Source organism: Schistocerca nitens, chromosome 2, assembly GCF_023898315.1.
Source record: "Schistocerca nitens isolate TAMUIC-IGC-003100 chromosome 2, iqSchNite1.1, whole genome shotgun sequence".
Taxonomy (NCBI): Eukaryota; Metazoa; Arthropoda; class Insecta; order Orthoptera; family Acrididae; genus Schistocerca; species Schistocerca nitens.
Window position 1 is genome coordinate 368,806,961 of NC_064615.1, and position 15,001 is coordinate 368,821,961.

The following is a 15,001-nucleotide window of genomic DNA, read 5'->3' on the forward strand; positions in this document are numbered from 1 at the left end:
AGGCTATTTACTCACATTGAAGGCTCAGGAAGAAACATTACAATGGGTAATTGGTACACTAGCTGTTCCATAGCGACTAACATGCATCTGCACGTTGAGAAAAAAACAAACGCAAGATCCCACAAAAATTTTTACCTGGGAAATGTAGGGCTATCCACTCCTCTTTATTTGGTTTTCAGACTGATATGACGCTAGTTTTGTATGTTCCTTAACAAAACTAGGCAGCTATACTACTTTCAACTAGGTGCGATTTTGGAACCATTGACGAAGTTACAGGTAAAACAGGGGTAGGTAGGTGGTTCACAGGAGAGGTTCTGTAAAGTTTGGAATGTAGGAGATGAGGTACTGGCATAAGTAAAGCTGTGAGGATGGGGCGTGAGTCGTGCTTCGATAACTCAGATGGTAGAGCACCTGCCCGCGAAAAGCAAAGGTCCCGAGTTCGAGTCTTGGTCCGGCACACAGTTTTAATCTGCCAGGAAGTTTCAGAGGTAGTTTTGGATTACAATATGGCAAAGGAAGGAATCGATGCAGTCAGTCAGCTGGGAGGTGCGTATTTCATTGCATGGGTAACAAGATGATGGCCATTGGCTGTATTCTATGCTCTAATGGATATAGCAGGAATGAGTGATCAAATAATTTTTCATGCAAATGAGGTAAATCCAAAAAAGAAGAAAAGAATTTTCTTGAAAGATTCTTTACTGTTTCTTATGAAGCCTCAACTAGTGGAAAGAGCTAATATTCCTTCACTTCCTGCTGACACTGCAACTTTCCTCGTCAAATACAAAAATCAATGTGTTGAAGAAACTGAGGAGCCTATCACGTAGAAAAGAGGTCGGTGTGTGACATGTGGACAAGCAAGAAATACATCTATTACCTTAAGGTGCAACTCATGCCATAGCTTTGTTTGCAAAGGACATGTAAAAACAGTGCATACATATGAGAAGTGTAAAGCTTTTCCTGAGAATGCGCAAGACAATTAACTGTGTAGATGGAAGGAACATTTTGTGATAACTGATACTTCTATATATGAAGCCTTTGTCGTGTTATATTGCAGTGAAAGAGTGTTTTTGTTCAGTATGTACTTAAAGCATTGGAATAGATTGATATGTCAGCTGCGGTAATAGAATGATATAAGAGTTTCTTATTTGTTTAATCAAATAGTAAATTAGTGATGTAATATAAGTTTCTTGTATTGTTGTTTAAATAAACTAAAATTAAAATGTGCTTTAGCTCACATGTTTCCCTTGGTAGTATAATGACTGCTTTTACCTACTTGTGTACAAAGTGTCACGCGCCCACTCATCTTATGATAATCAGTGTGCCTGATCGAAGGTAATTGTATTCTTGCCTGTAGCACTGCACTCATTATGCCGCTAAGATGAGAGTACTGTGTAACTGCATCTTTTGTGTACAGCTGGCTACATATGCTCTAATTTGCTGCTGGTTCTTGATCTTTATGGCTCTTTTTGTTCACTGCTGAAGGACCCATGCCTTGTCAGACAACAATACACTATTTCAGTTTGACATTATTGTTATTATCCCTTGTTAGACTTTCCATTGTTTGAGTATTTTAGTTCAGTTTCTTCACAATTGTGCTCTGCAATAGTTTGAATATTGTGACTGCTACAACAGTATTTTCTACTACGATGGTATTAACCATGCCCCCTCTGATATAAGTAAGTTCATTGTAAGGATTGGTCCGCAGTGAAACCATCGAGCCGAAAAAGGGAAACAGAAAATAATTCAAAGGCAATATAATGATATTTAGCCAGCCGAGGTGGCCAAGCGGTTCTAGGTGTACAGTCTGGAACCGCGCGACCGCTACGGTCGCAGGTTCGAATCCTGCCATGGGCATGGATGTATGTGATGTCCTTAGGTTAGTTAGGTTTAAGTAGTTCTCAGTTCTAGGGGACTGATGACCTCAGAAGTTAAGTCCCATAGTGCTCAGAGCCATTTGAACCATTTAATGATATTTATTTGATAGCTGTGTTGGTGAAAACTTTGTAATGTTGCTATGGTTGCTAGTAAACTGAAATTACATTCGTTAACATCCCTCTCTGTTAAATAAATATATTAATTATGTTCATGAATTGTTGGAATAAAATAAGAAACAAGTGAAGCTCATAACTATGTTGGTGTGAGTTATGCAAAAAGTACAGTAAGTTAGCTATAATGTATTCAGACTTACTGTAAAGGCCAAAACACCACACACAATAGCAGACAAGTTGTTAATGGCAGCATATAAAGAAATGGTAAAAGTAGTCTTTGGCTCAGGAGCTTCTAAGGTGCTGAAATTTCAAAAATTCCTCATTCTGCTAACGCAATCAGCTGCCAAGCTAGTGATATTAAAGACATTTTGAAGGGGAAAGTAAAGAGCAATTGTAAATTATCACTTCAGATACATGAGTGCCTGATATTAATGGTCATGCACAACTTCTTTCTTGTTTTGCAAAGAACTACCCAAACGAGCAACTGCTGAAGAAATATTTTGTGACTAATGAATATTTGTTCCATAATGAACAAACATGGGAGGAATGTGCTTCTATGACAGCCTGAGTGAAAGTACATGAAATAAATCCTAACTTACAAACCAACCATTGTCTCATTAATAGTAAGCTTCTGGTGTTCAGCCATTGTTGATTCCATTTTCTGCACAATATTTCAATGAACAACCCAACCATCTCCTCCAAGTGCTGCGAGTTTTGCTATTATGTGAACTTGTTGCCTGGACTCCAACTAGACATTGAGCTGTTGTTGATCTCATGCTACAGTTTATAGCTGCGTTCAATTCCCGATGTCCACTGTGTCCTTTGATGCTCTTTTGTTTTACAGAGCACACTCTGATACTCCATGAAATGCATAAAGGCTCACTATTAATCAACTGCACCAAGGAAACATGAGGGAGGAGTTGTTCCACAACATACAAAAGTCAGTTAATCTCTACCAAAAGAAAGGTTGACTTTTCAGTGTGCTGATGTTCCTAACAAAATGTTGAGATGAACAAGTTATACCTACATTCGCTAAAATCAATCATCACCTTAACATGCCAGCAGCAAGTAAGATTATGTGCCATGGAAGCCTGGTTCTAGTAAGAGAGAGAAATTGTGAGACTTGATGTCTGCTAGTTGACACTTAAGAGAGCTTCCTTATTTCCATTTTTACATCTTGGCTAAACTCTCTGCAGATTCTTGGGAATGGGATGACAATAAAACATGGTTGCAGGCAGAATCTAGGCAGTCAAAAACATTTACATGCCAAAAAGCAAAATCCGATTACTTGCACATTAAGCTAAGACAAGATGAGGGAGCTATACTATAATTAATCTCACTGAGAAACATGTGGACAAGAATACAATGAAGATCCTTCCTCAAGGTCAAAATTTCATGCCTACTGCAAAAATGCTACCAACAGCAGGTTACAAAAGCTCTGTGGAGCATTTTGTAGCATCTCTTCCACTGGAAACAGCAGAAGAAGTTTGCTGCAAAACTTATAGAGCAGGTGCCAATACTATGATCCTACATCTCCAAAGGAGAACAAGCAGCACTGAAAAATCTATGAGCGGACAAGGAAACTGTAATTCTGAAAGCTGACAAGAACAGCACTACAGTCCAAATGTCGTGTGTTGACTACAATAAGATCTGTGTGTACAGACATATAGATGACTGTCTCGAAATCTGGCAGCAAACCCAAAGAGATTCTGGTCATACATAAAGCACACCAGTGGCAAGACGCAATCAATACCTTCACTGCGCGATAACAATGGTGAAGTCACTGATGGCAGTGCCACTAAAGCAGAGTTATCAAACACGATTTTCCGAAACTCCTTCACCAAAGAACATGAAGTAAATATTCCTGAATTCCAAGCAAGAACAACTGCCAAGATGAGAAACATAGAAATAGATATCCTCGGTGTCGCAAAGCAGCTTAAATCACTTAATAAAAGCAAGGCTTCTGGTCCAGATTGTATACCAGTCAGGTTCGTCTCAGAACATGCTGATACAATAGCTCCATATTTAGCAATTATGTATAACAGCTCACTCACAGAAAAATCTGTACCTAAGAGTAGTGAGACAAGGCCGGCATCGCCCCAACGTAGGTCACCCCAAACCAGGACGCCGCCCCAAAGTAACATTATCCAAGATGGCGGCCGTGACGTCACAGACACACCACCAAGACGACTTGCCCCAAAGTACATCACCCTAGACCAGGATGTCGCCCCAAAGTAGGTCACCCCAGACAAGGATGTCGCCTCAAAGTAGGTCACCCCACATGATGTCTGTGACGTCACTGGTGACGCAAGTGCCACACCCCCTGCCACACCCCCCTGGCGGGAGTTTGAATTTTGGCAGGAAAGTGCAGTGTCCCCCTTCCAGGTGGGAAGCTCAAATTCCAACAGGATAATGCATCACACCACTGTTATCTCTGCTAACCTAAGAAAATCGCTGGAAGATATGTCACTTGGGCTACCACCACTAACCTTACCCCTTCCCTCCCCTACCCTCCCCCGAAAAATGGCGGGAAGTTAGAATTTTGCCAGATTTTCGCGAATGCCACGGCCTCTTGGAGTTGGAATGAATTTTCACAAGGGAAACATCCACCTGGACTTGGAAGGAAATAGTTTGTCTCCACCACGATCCTCAACCGACCGCCATGTCCCCCTACCAATCCATGCTGGAGGTATATATTATCTTATGATCTTCAGAAATTCAAATTTGAGGTATATATTATCTTTGGTGGTTATTATGATCTTTGGACGAAATTTGCAGGCAAGCACCGATTCCCCCTTTCCTACTTTTAGCGCGGGAAATTAGAATTTTTGAGGGAAACTGGGTTCCTCCCGACTTGCAGGGTATAATAAATGATCTACTGTAACACCTATGAAGTTTGAAATCGCGAATGCCACGCCCACCTGGACTTGGAAGGAAATACACTCCTGGAAATTAAAATAAGAACACCGTGAATTCATTGTCCCAGGAAGGGGAAACTTTATTGACACATTCCTGGGGTCAGATACATCACATGATCACACTGACAGAACCACAGGCACATAGACACAGGCAACAGAGCATGCACAATGTCGGCACTAGTACAGTGTATATCCACCTTTCGCAGCAATGCAGGCTGCTATTCTCCCATGGAGACGATCGTAGAGATGCTGGATGTAGTCCTGTGGAACGGCTTGCCATGCCATTTCCACCTGGCGCCTCAGTTGGACCAGCGTTCGTGCTGGACGTGCAGACCGCGTGAGACGACGCTTCATCCAGTCCCAAACATGCTCAATGGGGGACAGATCCGGAGATCTTGCTGGCCAGGGTAGTTGACTTACACCTTCTAGAGCACGTTGGGTGGCACGGGATACATGCGGACGTGCATTGTCCCGTTGGAACAGCAAGTTCCCTTGCCGGTCTAGGAATGGTAGAACGATGGGTTCGATTACGGTTTGGATGTATCGTGCACTATTCAGTGTCCCCTCGACGATCACCAGTGGTGTACGGCCAGTGTAGGAGATCGCTTCCCACACCATGATGCCGGGTGTTGGCCCTGTGTGCCTCGGTCGTATGCAGTCCTGATTGTGGCGCTCACCTGCACGGCGCCAAACACGCATACGACCATCATTGGCACCAAGGCAGAAGCGACTCTCATCGCTGAAGACGACACGTCTCCATTCGTCCCTCCATTCACGCCTGTCGCGACACCACTGGAGGCGGGCTGCACGATGTTGGGGCGTGAGCGGAAGACGGCCTAACGGTGTGCGGGACCGTAGCCCAGCTTCATGGAGATGGTTGCGAATGGTCCTCGCCGATACCCCAGGAGCAACAGTGTCCCTAATTTGCAGGGAAGTGGCGGTGCGGTCCCCTACGGCACTGCGTAGGATCCTACGGTCTTGGCGTGCATCCGTGCGTCGCTGCGGTCCGGTCCCAGGTCGACGGGCACGTGCACCTTCCGCCGACCACTGGCGACAACATCGATGTACTGTGGAGACCTCACGCCCCACGTGTTGAGCAATTCGGCGGTACGTCCACCCGGCCTCCCGCATGCCCACTATACGCCCTCGCTCAAAGTCCGTCAACTGCACATACGGTTCACGTCCACGCTGTCGCGGCATGCTACCAGTGTTAAAGACTGCGATGGAGCTCCGTATGCCACGGCAAACTGGCTGACACTGACGGCGGCGGTGCACAAATGCTGCGCAGCTAGCGCCATTTGACGGCCAACACCGCGGTTCCTGGTGTGTCCGCTGTGCCGTGCGTATGATCATTGCTTGTACAGCCCTCTCGCAGTGTCCGGAGCAAGTATGGTGGGTCTGACACACCGGTGTCAATGTGTTCTTTTCTCCATTTCCAGGAGTGTAGTTAAAGTCTCCACCAAGATCCTCAACTGAGCACCACGTCACCTAACCAACCCCTGTTGATGGGCTAACATACACTAAAATGTACTAAAGAGTACTAATGTGCACTAACGTGTACTAACATGTACTAATGTGCACAGCATCCAAGATGGTGGGGGTAAATGGTGGGAAAACGACTCTGCCTATGATGGACATAAGTTTTTATTTTGCAAGTAATATCTCCATTATGAGATCTAGACTCCAACCAACCTAGTACACATTACTGCCACCAGAGGGTTCTATCATCCCTCCTGTGACCTAATCCCAGATGGTGGTCTGTAGGGGAAAATGGCGCGAAAATGACTCAAACTGCACTGGGCTGCTGGGGAGTGTAAGGAAGGAGTGCACTCTACTTATTTTGGAACATTTTATTTAGGTATGGAGTATATTTATCACCCTGACACAAAGCACTCGCCCTGATGTGCTTGGAGTCACGATACACAGTCTCCAGATCTGTAAACAACTCCTAATTTTTCGAAATAATTTCAGTACAGACATTCAAACTCTTCCTAAATAATGCAGTACACAGTTGTGCAGACACGAAATCAACTCGTAAACTGCCCAAACAGATGAAAAATGATATTCCACCTGCAAATACTGATCTGGCTGTTGTAAGAGATTCCAAATCATCCCTATAATTTACAAGCTGGCCATGCGGTTCTAGGCGCTACAGTCTGGAACCGAGTGACAGCTACGGTCGCAGGTTCGAATCCTGCCTCGGGCATGGATGTGTGTGATGTCCTTAGGTTAGTTAGGTTTAATTAGTTCTAAGTTCTAGGCGACTGATGACCTCAGAAGTTAAGTCACATAATGCTCAGAGCCATTTGAAAATTTTTTTTTCGGACCGCTGGGAAGAGTGCATTTGCTGTTATTCTGCGCTATTTTCGTAAACATGTTCTCTTAGGGGAAAAATTTCCGTGCATACAAGCTGAGACAACACGAAAACTCCTACAAAAGCGCACGTTAAGTATTTCTGGGACACTATGAAATTTACGAGAGTTCGACTTGCTTATTATTTTAGATAGCAATGTGGCTTCAGAATAACATTGAGAACATTTCTAGATGCACTTACAATGGTAAGTAGCTACGCGTGATTATGCGTCAGCCACACGTCACGCATAGTCCGTTACAATTGCTAAGGATAAAGCAGCCTGTGCTATTCTGGATCGGATTTCTGCAGCGTTTACGCCAGACTGCAGTTAGAGGGAGGGTAGCGACGAACCCACACACTTGTCCCAGCTTGGAGCATCTTCGTTCTGTAAATAAGTTTTTGCTCCTGTTCGATCGCATCTTCAACGGTGCCTAGGTGATTACGTATTCTGAGAGGAATTTCTCAGGTACCAAGTATGTAAGGGATGTCGCCGCCTCATGTGTGCGGACATTTGTGTGTGGTTTGACAGCTGACAACCGCATCACTTCGCGGGGCTGTCGGTATCCTCCTGTGCTGGCTAGTGGACAGGGGGTGGTGTCTGTGTACGTTGTTTGTGTGTCTGTTGCATTATTTTGCGAGCAGGTCTGTAGGCTGCGCTATGCGTTTTTTGGGCAGTTTACGAGTTGATTTCATGTCTGCACATCTGTGTACTGCATTATTTAGGAAGAGTCTGAATGTCTGTACTGAAATTATTTCGAAAAATTAGGAGTTGTTTACAGATCTGGAGACTGTGTATCGTGACCCCAAGCACATCAGGGCGAGTGCTTTGTGTCAGGGCGATAAATAAACTCCATCCATAAATAAAATGTTCCAAAATAAATAGAGTGCACTCCTTCGGGCGAGTGCTTTGTGTCAGGGTGATAAATATACTCCATCCATAAGTAAAATGTTCCAAAATAAATAGAGTGCACTCCTATCGCGCCATTTTCCCCCACAGACCACCATCTGAGATTAGGTCACAGGAGGGATGACAGTACCCTCTGGTGGCAGTAATGTGTACTAGGTCGGTTGGAGCCTAGATCTCGCAGCGGAGACATTGCTTGCAAAATAAAAACTTATGTCCATCTCAGGCAGAGTCGTTTTCCCACCATTTCCCCCCACCATATTGTATGATGTCATGCGCTGTGCACTTTAGTACATGCTAGTGCACGTTAGGGTACGTTAGCCCGACAACATGGGTTGGTAAGGTGACATGATGGTCGGTTGAGGATTGTGGTGTAGACTTAAACAATTTCCTTCCAAGTCCAGGTGGGCATGGCACTCGCGAAAATTCATTTCAACGACAGGTGGAAGTGGCACTCGCGGAAAATCTGACAAAATTCAAACTTCCCGCCATTTTCTGGAGGAAGGGAAGGAAGGGAAGGGGTTAGGTTAGCGGAGGTAGCCCAAATGACCTATCTTCGAGCTATTTTCTTAGGTTAGTAGAGATAACCGTAGTGTGATGCATTATCCTGTTGGAATTTGAACTTCCCACCTGGAAGGGGGGTGTGGCACTTTTCTGCCAAAATTAAAACTTCCCGCCAGGGGGGGTGTGGCAGGGGGTGTGGCACTTTCGTCATCAGTGACGTCACAGTCATCATCCGGGGTGACCTACTTTGGGGCGAAGTCCTTGTCTGGTGTGACCTATGTTGGGGTGACGTCCTGGTCTGGGGTGACCTACTCTGGGGCAACATCATCTTGGGGGTGTGTCTGTGACGTCACGGCCGCCATCTTGGTGGTGTGTCTGTGACGTCACGGTCACCATCTTGGACAATGGTACTTTGGGGTGAGGTCCTGGTCTGGGGTGACCTACTTTGGGTCGACGCCGGCCTTGTCCTACTAGTCCTAAAGACTGGAAAATTGCTCAAGTCACACCAATACCCAAAAAGGGAAGTAGAAGCAATCTGTCGAAATACAGGCCCATATCAATAACGTCGATTTGCGGTATGGTTCTGGAACTTATGCTGTATTCGAACATTATGAAGTACGTTGAAGAAAACGATTTATTAATACGTAGTCAGTACGGATTCAGGAAATATTGTTTTTGCGAAACACAACTAGCTCTTTATACTCATGATGTAATGAGTGCTATCGACGAGGGATGTCAAATTGATCGCATATTTTTAGATTTCCAGAAGGCTTTCGACACCGTTCCTCACAAGTGTCTTCTAACGAAATTGTATGCCTATAAAATATCGCCTCAGTTGTGCGACTGCATTCGTGATTTCCTATCAGAAAGGTCACAGTTCGTAGTAATAAACGGAAATTCATCGAGTAAAACACAAATAATATCTGGCGTTCCCCAAGGAAGTGTTATAGGCCCTCTAATGTTCCTGATCTATATTAACGACATTGGAGACAATCTCAGTAGCCGTCTTAGACTGTTTGCAGATGATGCTGTGTAAAAAGGTTTAGGTATATGTATGGTGCGAAAAGTGGCAGTTGACCCTGAATAAAGAAAAGGGTGAAGTTATTCACATGAGTACTAAAAGAAATCCGCTAAATTTCGATTACGCGATAAGTCACACAAATCTGAAGGCTGTAAATTCAACTAAATACTTACGGATTACAATTACAAATACCCTAAATTGGAACGATCACATAGATAATGTTGTGGGTAGAGCCAACCAAAGACTGCGATTCATTGACGGAACACTTAGAAGGTGCAACAGGTCTACTAAATAGACTGCTTACTCCACGCTTGTCCGCCCTATTCTGGGGTATTGATGTGTGGTGTAGGATCCGCATCAGATAGGACTGACGGATGACATCGAAAAAGTACAAAGAAGGGCAGCTTGTTTTATACTGTCGCGAAGTAGGGAAGATAGTGCCACAGACATGATACGTGAACTGGAGTGGCAATCATTAAAACTAAGGCGTATTTCATTGCGACGGGATCTTCTCATGAAATTTCAGTCACCAGGTTTCCCCTCCGATTGCGAAAACAATCTGTTGGCACCCACCTACAAAGGGAGAAATGGTCATCACGATAAAGTAAGAGAAATCAGGACACGCATAAAAAAAGTTACGTGCTCGTTTTTCCCGCGCGCCGTTCGAGAGTGGAACGGTAGAGAGACAGCTTGAAGGTGGTTCATTGAACCCTCTGCCAGGCACTTTATCGTGAATAGCAGAGTAATCACGTAGATGTAGACCCTACAAATAAAATCGAGAGGAAGATGATAACACTTCTCACTGAGTCTGACTTGTCATACAACATCGTTAAGGGTCTTAAAACAGAAGCAGCTGGCAAAATACTGAAACACATTCTCAGCAAATATGTGGTGAAGTGTGAACACCACATTCGTATCTCTGCCAACTTTGTACATCGCATCAGTCAACTGCGGCTCCAGGATATAGTTTCAGTGTAGTCGCCCTCTTTACAAAAGTTCCATGTGATGATACTAGTATCATGGAGCAAACACCAAGTTTATGGGACAGTACAATTAAGGATTCAATCAAAATAAAGATTCAGAAAACCTAATAAAAAGGGATGTAAGTTTCAATTTAAATAACGATCGGTGTAAGATACTAAATTTATTAAAACCTTGCCACCATTACATCCATCAAATAGATGGAATTTGAATTTTGTGGTGTATCACTGTGTGTTCTGTAAAACAAAAGAGCATTAAATGCTGCAGTGGACATCATGACTCGAACTTGACTGTAAATAGTGGCATGAGACCAACAATAGCTGACAGTCTGGTTGGAGTCCCGGCAGCAAGTAGGCCTACACACAATAGCAAAATATGCAGCAGCTGAAGATGACGTACGAGTTGGTTGTCAAAATATTGTGTAGAATATGGAAACATTAACTCAGGTGAACACGGGGAAGCTCACTATTAATTATCACTTCTCACTCTTTGTATGACTTTTATAATGTCTTCAGATTTGTCTGACATGAACGTCTATCGTTGGATTAAAAACTGTCTTTGGGAGTGAGTCTAATGTATCTTTATTAGCAGGTGCAATGTTTGCTACCATTATACTGAAGTACCTATTGAAACTAACTGCCACTGCTTTCGCTGGCCGGGGTTGCCGAGCGGTTCTAGGCGCCACAGTCTGGGACCGCGCGACCGCTACGGTCGCAGGTTCGAATCCTGCCTCGGGCATGGGTGTGTGTGATGTCCTTAGGTTAGTTAGGTTTAAGTAGTTCTAAGTTCTAGGGGACTGATGACCTCAGAAGTTAAGTCCCATAGTGCTCAGAGCCATTTGAACCATTTTTGCCACTGCTTTCAGTGTGTCATCATTTCTGCCAAAGATATTTCTGGGAATTCAATTTCATTTGCATCATTGTTTTTATTTGTTTGTTGTTTAATAATGTTTCATATTGATTTATTTTATTTTTGGAGTATTTTATTCTGTGACCCACTTTTTAATAAAGAGAAATTAGAGATCTGAAATAGTTGCAGTAATGGAATTTTAATCTTGATTTCAGTGTTGACTCCTCCTTTCATACAGATATAACAGCATTTCAGTTATATGCTGGATGCATTATAATCATAATATCAAATCTCAAAAAACCCATTCTATACAATAGTCAGTGTAGGGAATCTTTCAGAGAGTAGTACGTGCTTACCTGAGGACAGTCTTTGATGTAATGACCCTTGCTGAAGCACAAATGGCACATGTAGGCAGGTGGTGGACGCTTCCCTGGCTTCCGCTCTGAGGGCACACCAATGTGCATATCTCTGAACTGCTCCACCAGGTCAACTGCAACACACCATGGACACTCACTTAAACTTTGCTGCTGCTAAGGTATCCACAACAGAAAAATTCTGGAAAGTAACATGAAATCTGCCTGTGCATGCATTTCTAAATGCATCTAAAAACAGCTACCTCATTGTCTGAAGCTGAACTATACTGAAAATGAACAGATATAAACATAGGAATTCCATCTCACCTGTAAATGGTATTACATATAGCTCAATGTGTGTATATGGGTCAAGTCAGATAATCGCCTCGATCAATTTTTCAATTCTTTAGCACATAAACTGCCACAAATACACTGAAGAGTCAACACGAAGTGCCATGGACTCAACTAACGTCTGAAGTAATGCTGGAAGGAATTGACACCATGAATCCTGCAGGGTTGTCCATAAACCTGTTAGAATACGAGGGGGTGGAGATCTCTTTTGAACAGCATGTTGCAAAGTATCCCAGATATGCTCAACAATGTTCATGTTTTGGGAGTTTAGTGGCCTCCAGAAGTGTTTAAACTCAGAAGAGTGTTCCTGGAGCCACTCTGTAGCATTTCTGGACGTGTAGGGTGTCGCATTGTCCTGCTGGAATTGCCCAAATTCGTCGGCATGCACAATGGACATGAATGGATGTAGGTGATCAGAAGGACGCTTACGTATGTGTCACCTGTCATAGTCGTAACTAGACGTATCAGGGGTCCAATATCATTCCAACTGCACATTCCCCACACGACTACAGAGCCTCCACCAGGTTGAACAGTCTCCTGCTGACAGGCAGGGTCCATGAATTCATGAGGTTGTCTCCATATCCATACACGTCCATCCGCTCCATACAATTTGAAACAAGACTCGTCCGACCAGGCAATATGTTTACAGTCCTCAACAGTCCAATGTCGGTGTTGATGGGTCCAGGCGAGACGTAAAGATTTGTGTCATGCAGTCATCAAGGGAGCACGAGTGGGCCTTCGGCTCCGAAAGCCCATATCGAAGATGTCTTATTGAATGGTTTGAACGCTGACACTTGTTGATGGCCCAGGATTGAAATTTGCAGCAATTTACGGAAGGGTTGCACTTCTGTCATGTTGAACGATTCGTTTCAGTTGTCGTTGGATCTTTTTCCAGTCACAGTGATGTCAGAGATTTGAAGTTTCCCTAATTCCTGATATTCATGGTGCACTCGTGAAATGGTCATATCGGAAAATTCACACTTCATCTCTGCCTCAGATATGCTGTGTCCCATCGCTCGTGCGCCGACTATAACACAACGTTCAAAGTCACTTAAATCTTGATAACCTGCCATTGTAGCAGCAGTAACCAGTCTAACAACTGTGTCAGACACTTGTCGTATTATATAGGCACTGCTGACTGCAGCGCCGTATTCTGCCTGTTTACATATCTCTGTATTTGAAAACGCATGCCTGTACCAGTTTCTTCGGCGCTTCAGTGTATAACTTAAATTGTAGTGCCTTCACACTGCAGGTTGCACAAAATAATATTCAGATCAAACAATCTACCATCTCACATCTGATTTATTTTTGCAGTAGAATTCTCAAACATTTCTTGGTTTCAAAAATGATATCTCGTTAATAATTTTTGAGAACATTTCTCATGGAGAATGGCGTTTTTTTAATTACTTAAAAATGAACATGAACAGCCACAACCGTAAGAAACTTCTTTTTATGAGGTTACTGGTTTCGATCTGTTTTAGACCATATTCAGACCTACCACCAGGATGGTAGATATCACTGTCTACCATCCTGATGGTAGGTCTGAAGATGGTCTAAAACAGACCGAAACTGGTAACCACATAAAAAAGAAGTTTCTTGTAGTTGTGACTGTTCATGTTCAGTTTTAAGTAATAATATCTTGTTGTTGAGTTTTCATTCTGAAGTCTGGTTTGATATGACTCTTCGTTCTGTGGGCAAGCTTCTTGTCTCTCGACAACTGCTGTAACCTACATTCACTTCTACCTACTTACTTTAGTCAGGTCTTGGTCTCCTCCTATTTTTACCTTACTTTCCCTTTCCCTCCCCCTTGAACATCCATGCGCACCTCCCTCCCTCCGCCCCCCCCCCCCCCCCCCCCCCACACACACACACAAACCTACCTCCATTCATTGCCATGTTATATATTTCTTGATGCCTCAGGATTTGTCCTAACAACTTATCCCTTCTTATAGTTGTGTTACGCAATAGAGCTATTTTCTCCCTCATTTCACAGAGTACATCTTTGTTAGTTGCTCAGTCTACTGCCTAATGTTCAGCACTCTTCTCTAACACTATATTTCAAAAAAAATTATTTTCCTATTGTCTGCGATGTTAATCGAGCATGTTTGACTTCCCTGTGGAAAATACACTGATAACGAAGTGTTTTGTGGTAGTCATTTCTAAGATAAAAATGGAATAAAATTTAAAGTAAACAACTTACAACATGTTCAGTTATTGGTCAAGCACACAGTTTTAATCTGCCAGGGATTTCATATTAATGCACACTCCATTGCAAAGTGAAAATTATTTCTACCAAAATTCAACAGGCCACCCAACCATTGCCCTGTACCCTAAGTTTTGCCTTTTAACAGTGTAGTCAAGTTTAGAATGTTCTTGGACATACACTCTTACGGGAAAAAAAATGCAACATGAAGTAATTATCTGACTGGTACAGAAATCAATAGATGCGATGTACGTGTACAGAGAAACAAACGATTACAATTTCAGAAAAATAGGATGATTTATTCAAGAGAAAGAGCATCACAAATTGAACAAGTCAGTAATGTGTTGGTACACCTCTGGCCCTTATGCAAGCAGTTATTCAGCTTGGCATTGATTGACAGAGTTGTTGGATGTCCTCCTGAGGGATATTGTGCCAAATTGTCTCTAATTGGCACGTTAGATCATCAAAATCCCAGGATGATTGGAGCGCCCTGCCAATAGTGCTCCAAACAGTCTCAACTGGGGCGAGATCCGGTCACGTTGCTGATCAAGGTAGGATTTGGCAAGCATGAAGACA

General features: G+C 43.3%; 1 protein-coding gene across 1 annotated transcript in view; it reads right to left on the bottom strand.

The window, feature by feature from the left end:
- The window catches only part of LOC126236191 (zinc finger CCHC domain-containing protein 24-like), a 209,726-nt gene that overhangs the window by 9,481 nt on the left and 185,244 nt on the right, over window positions 1-15,001 (bottom strand). Inside the window, exon 3 of the mRNA XM_049945294.1 lies at window positions 11,875-12,008. Coding sequence (XP_049801251.1) covers window positions 11,875-12,008 — 134 coding nt within the window. The remainder of the gene's footprint in view (window positions 1-11,874; window positions 12,009-15,001) is intronic.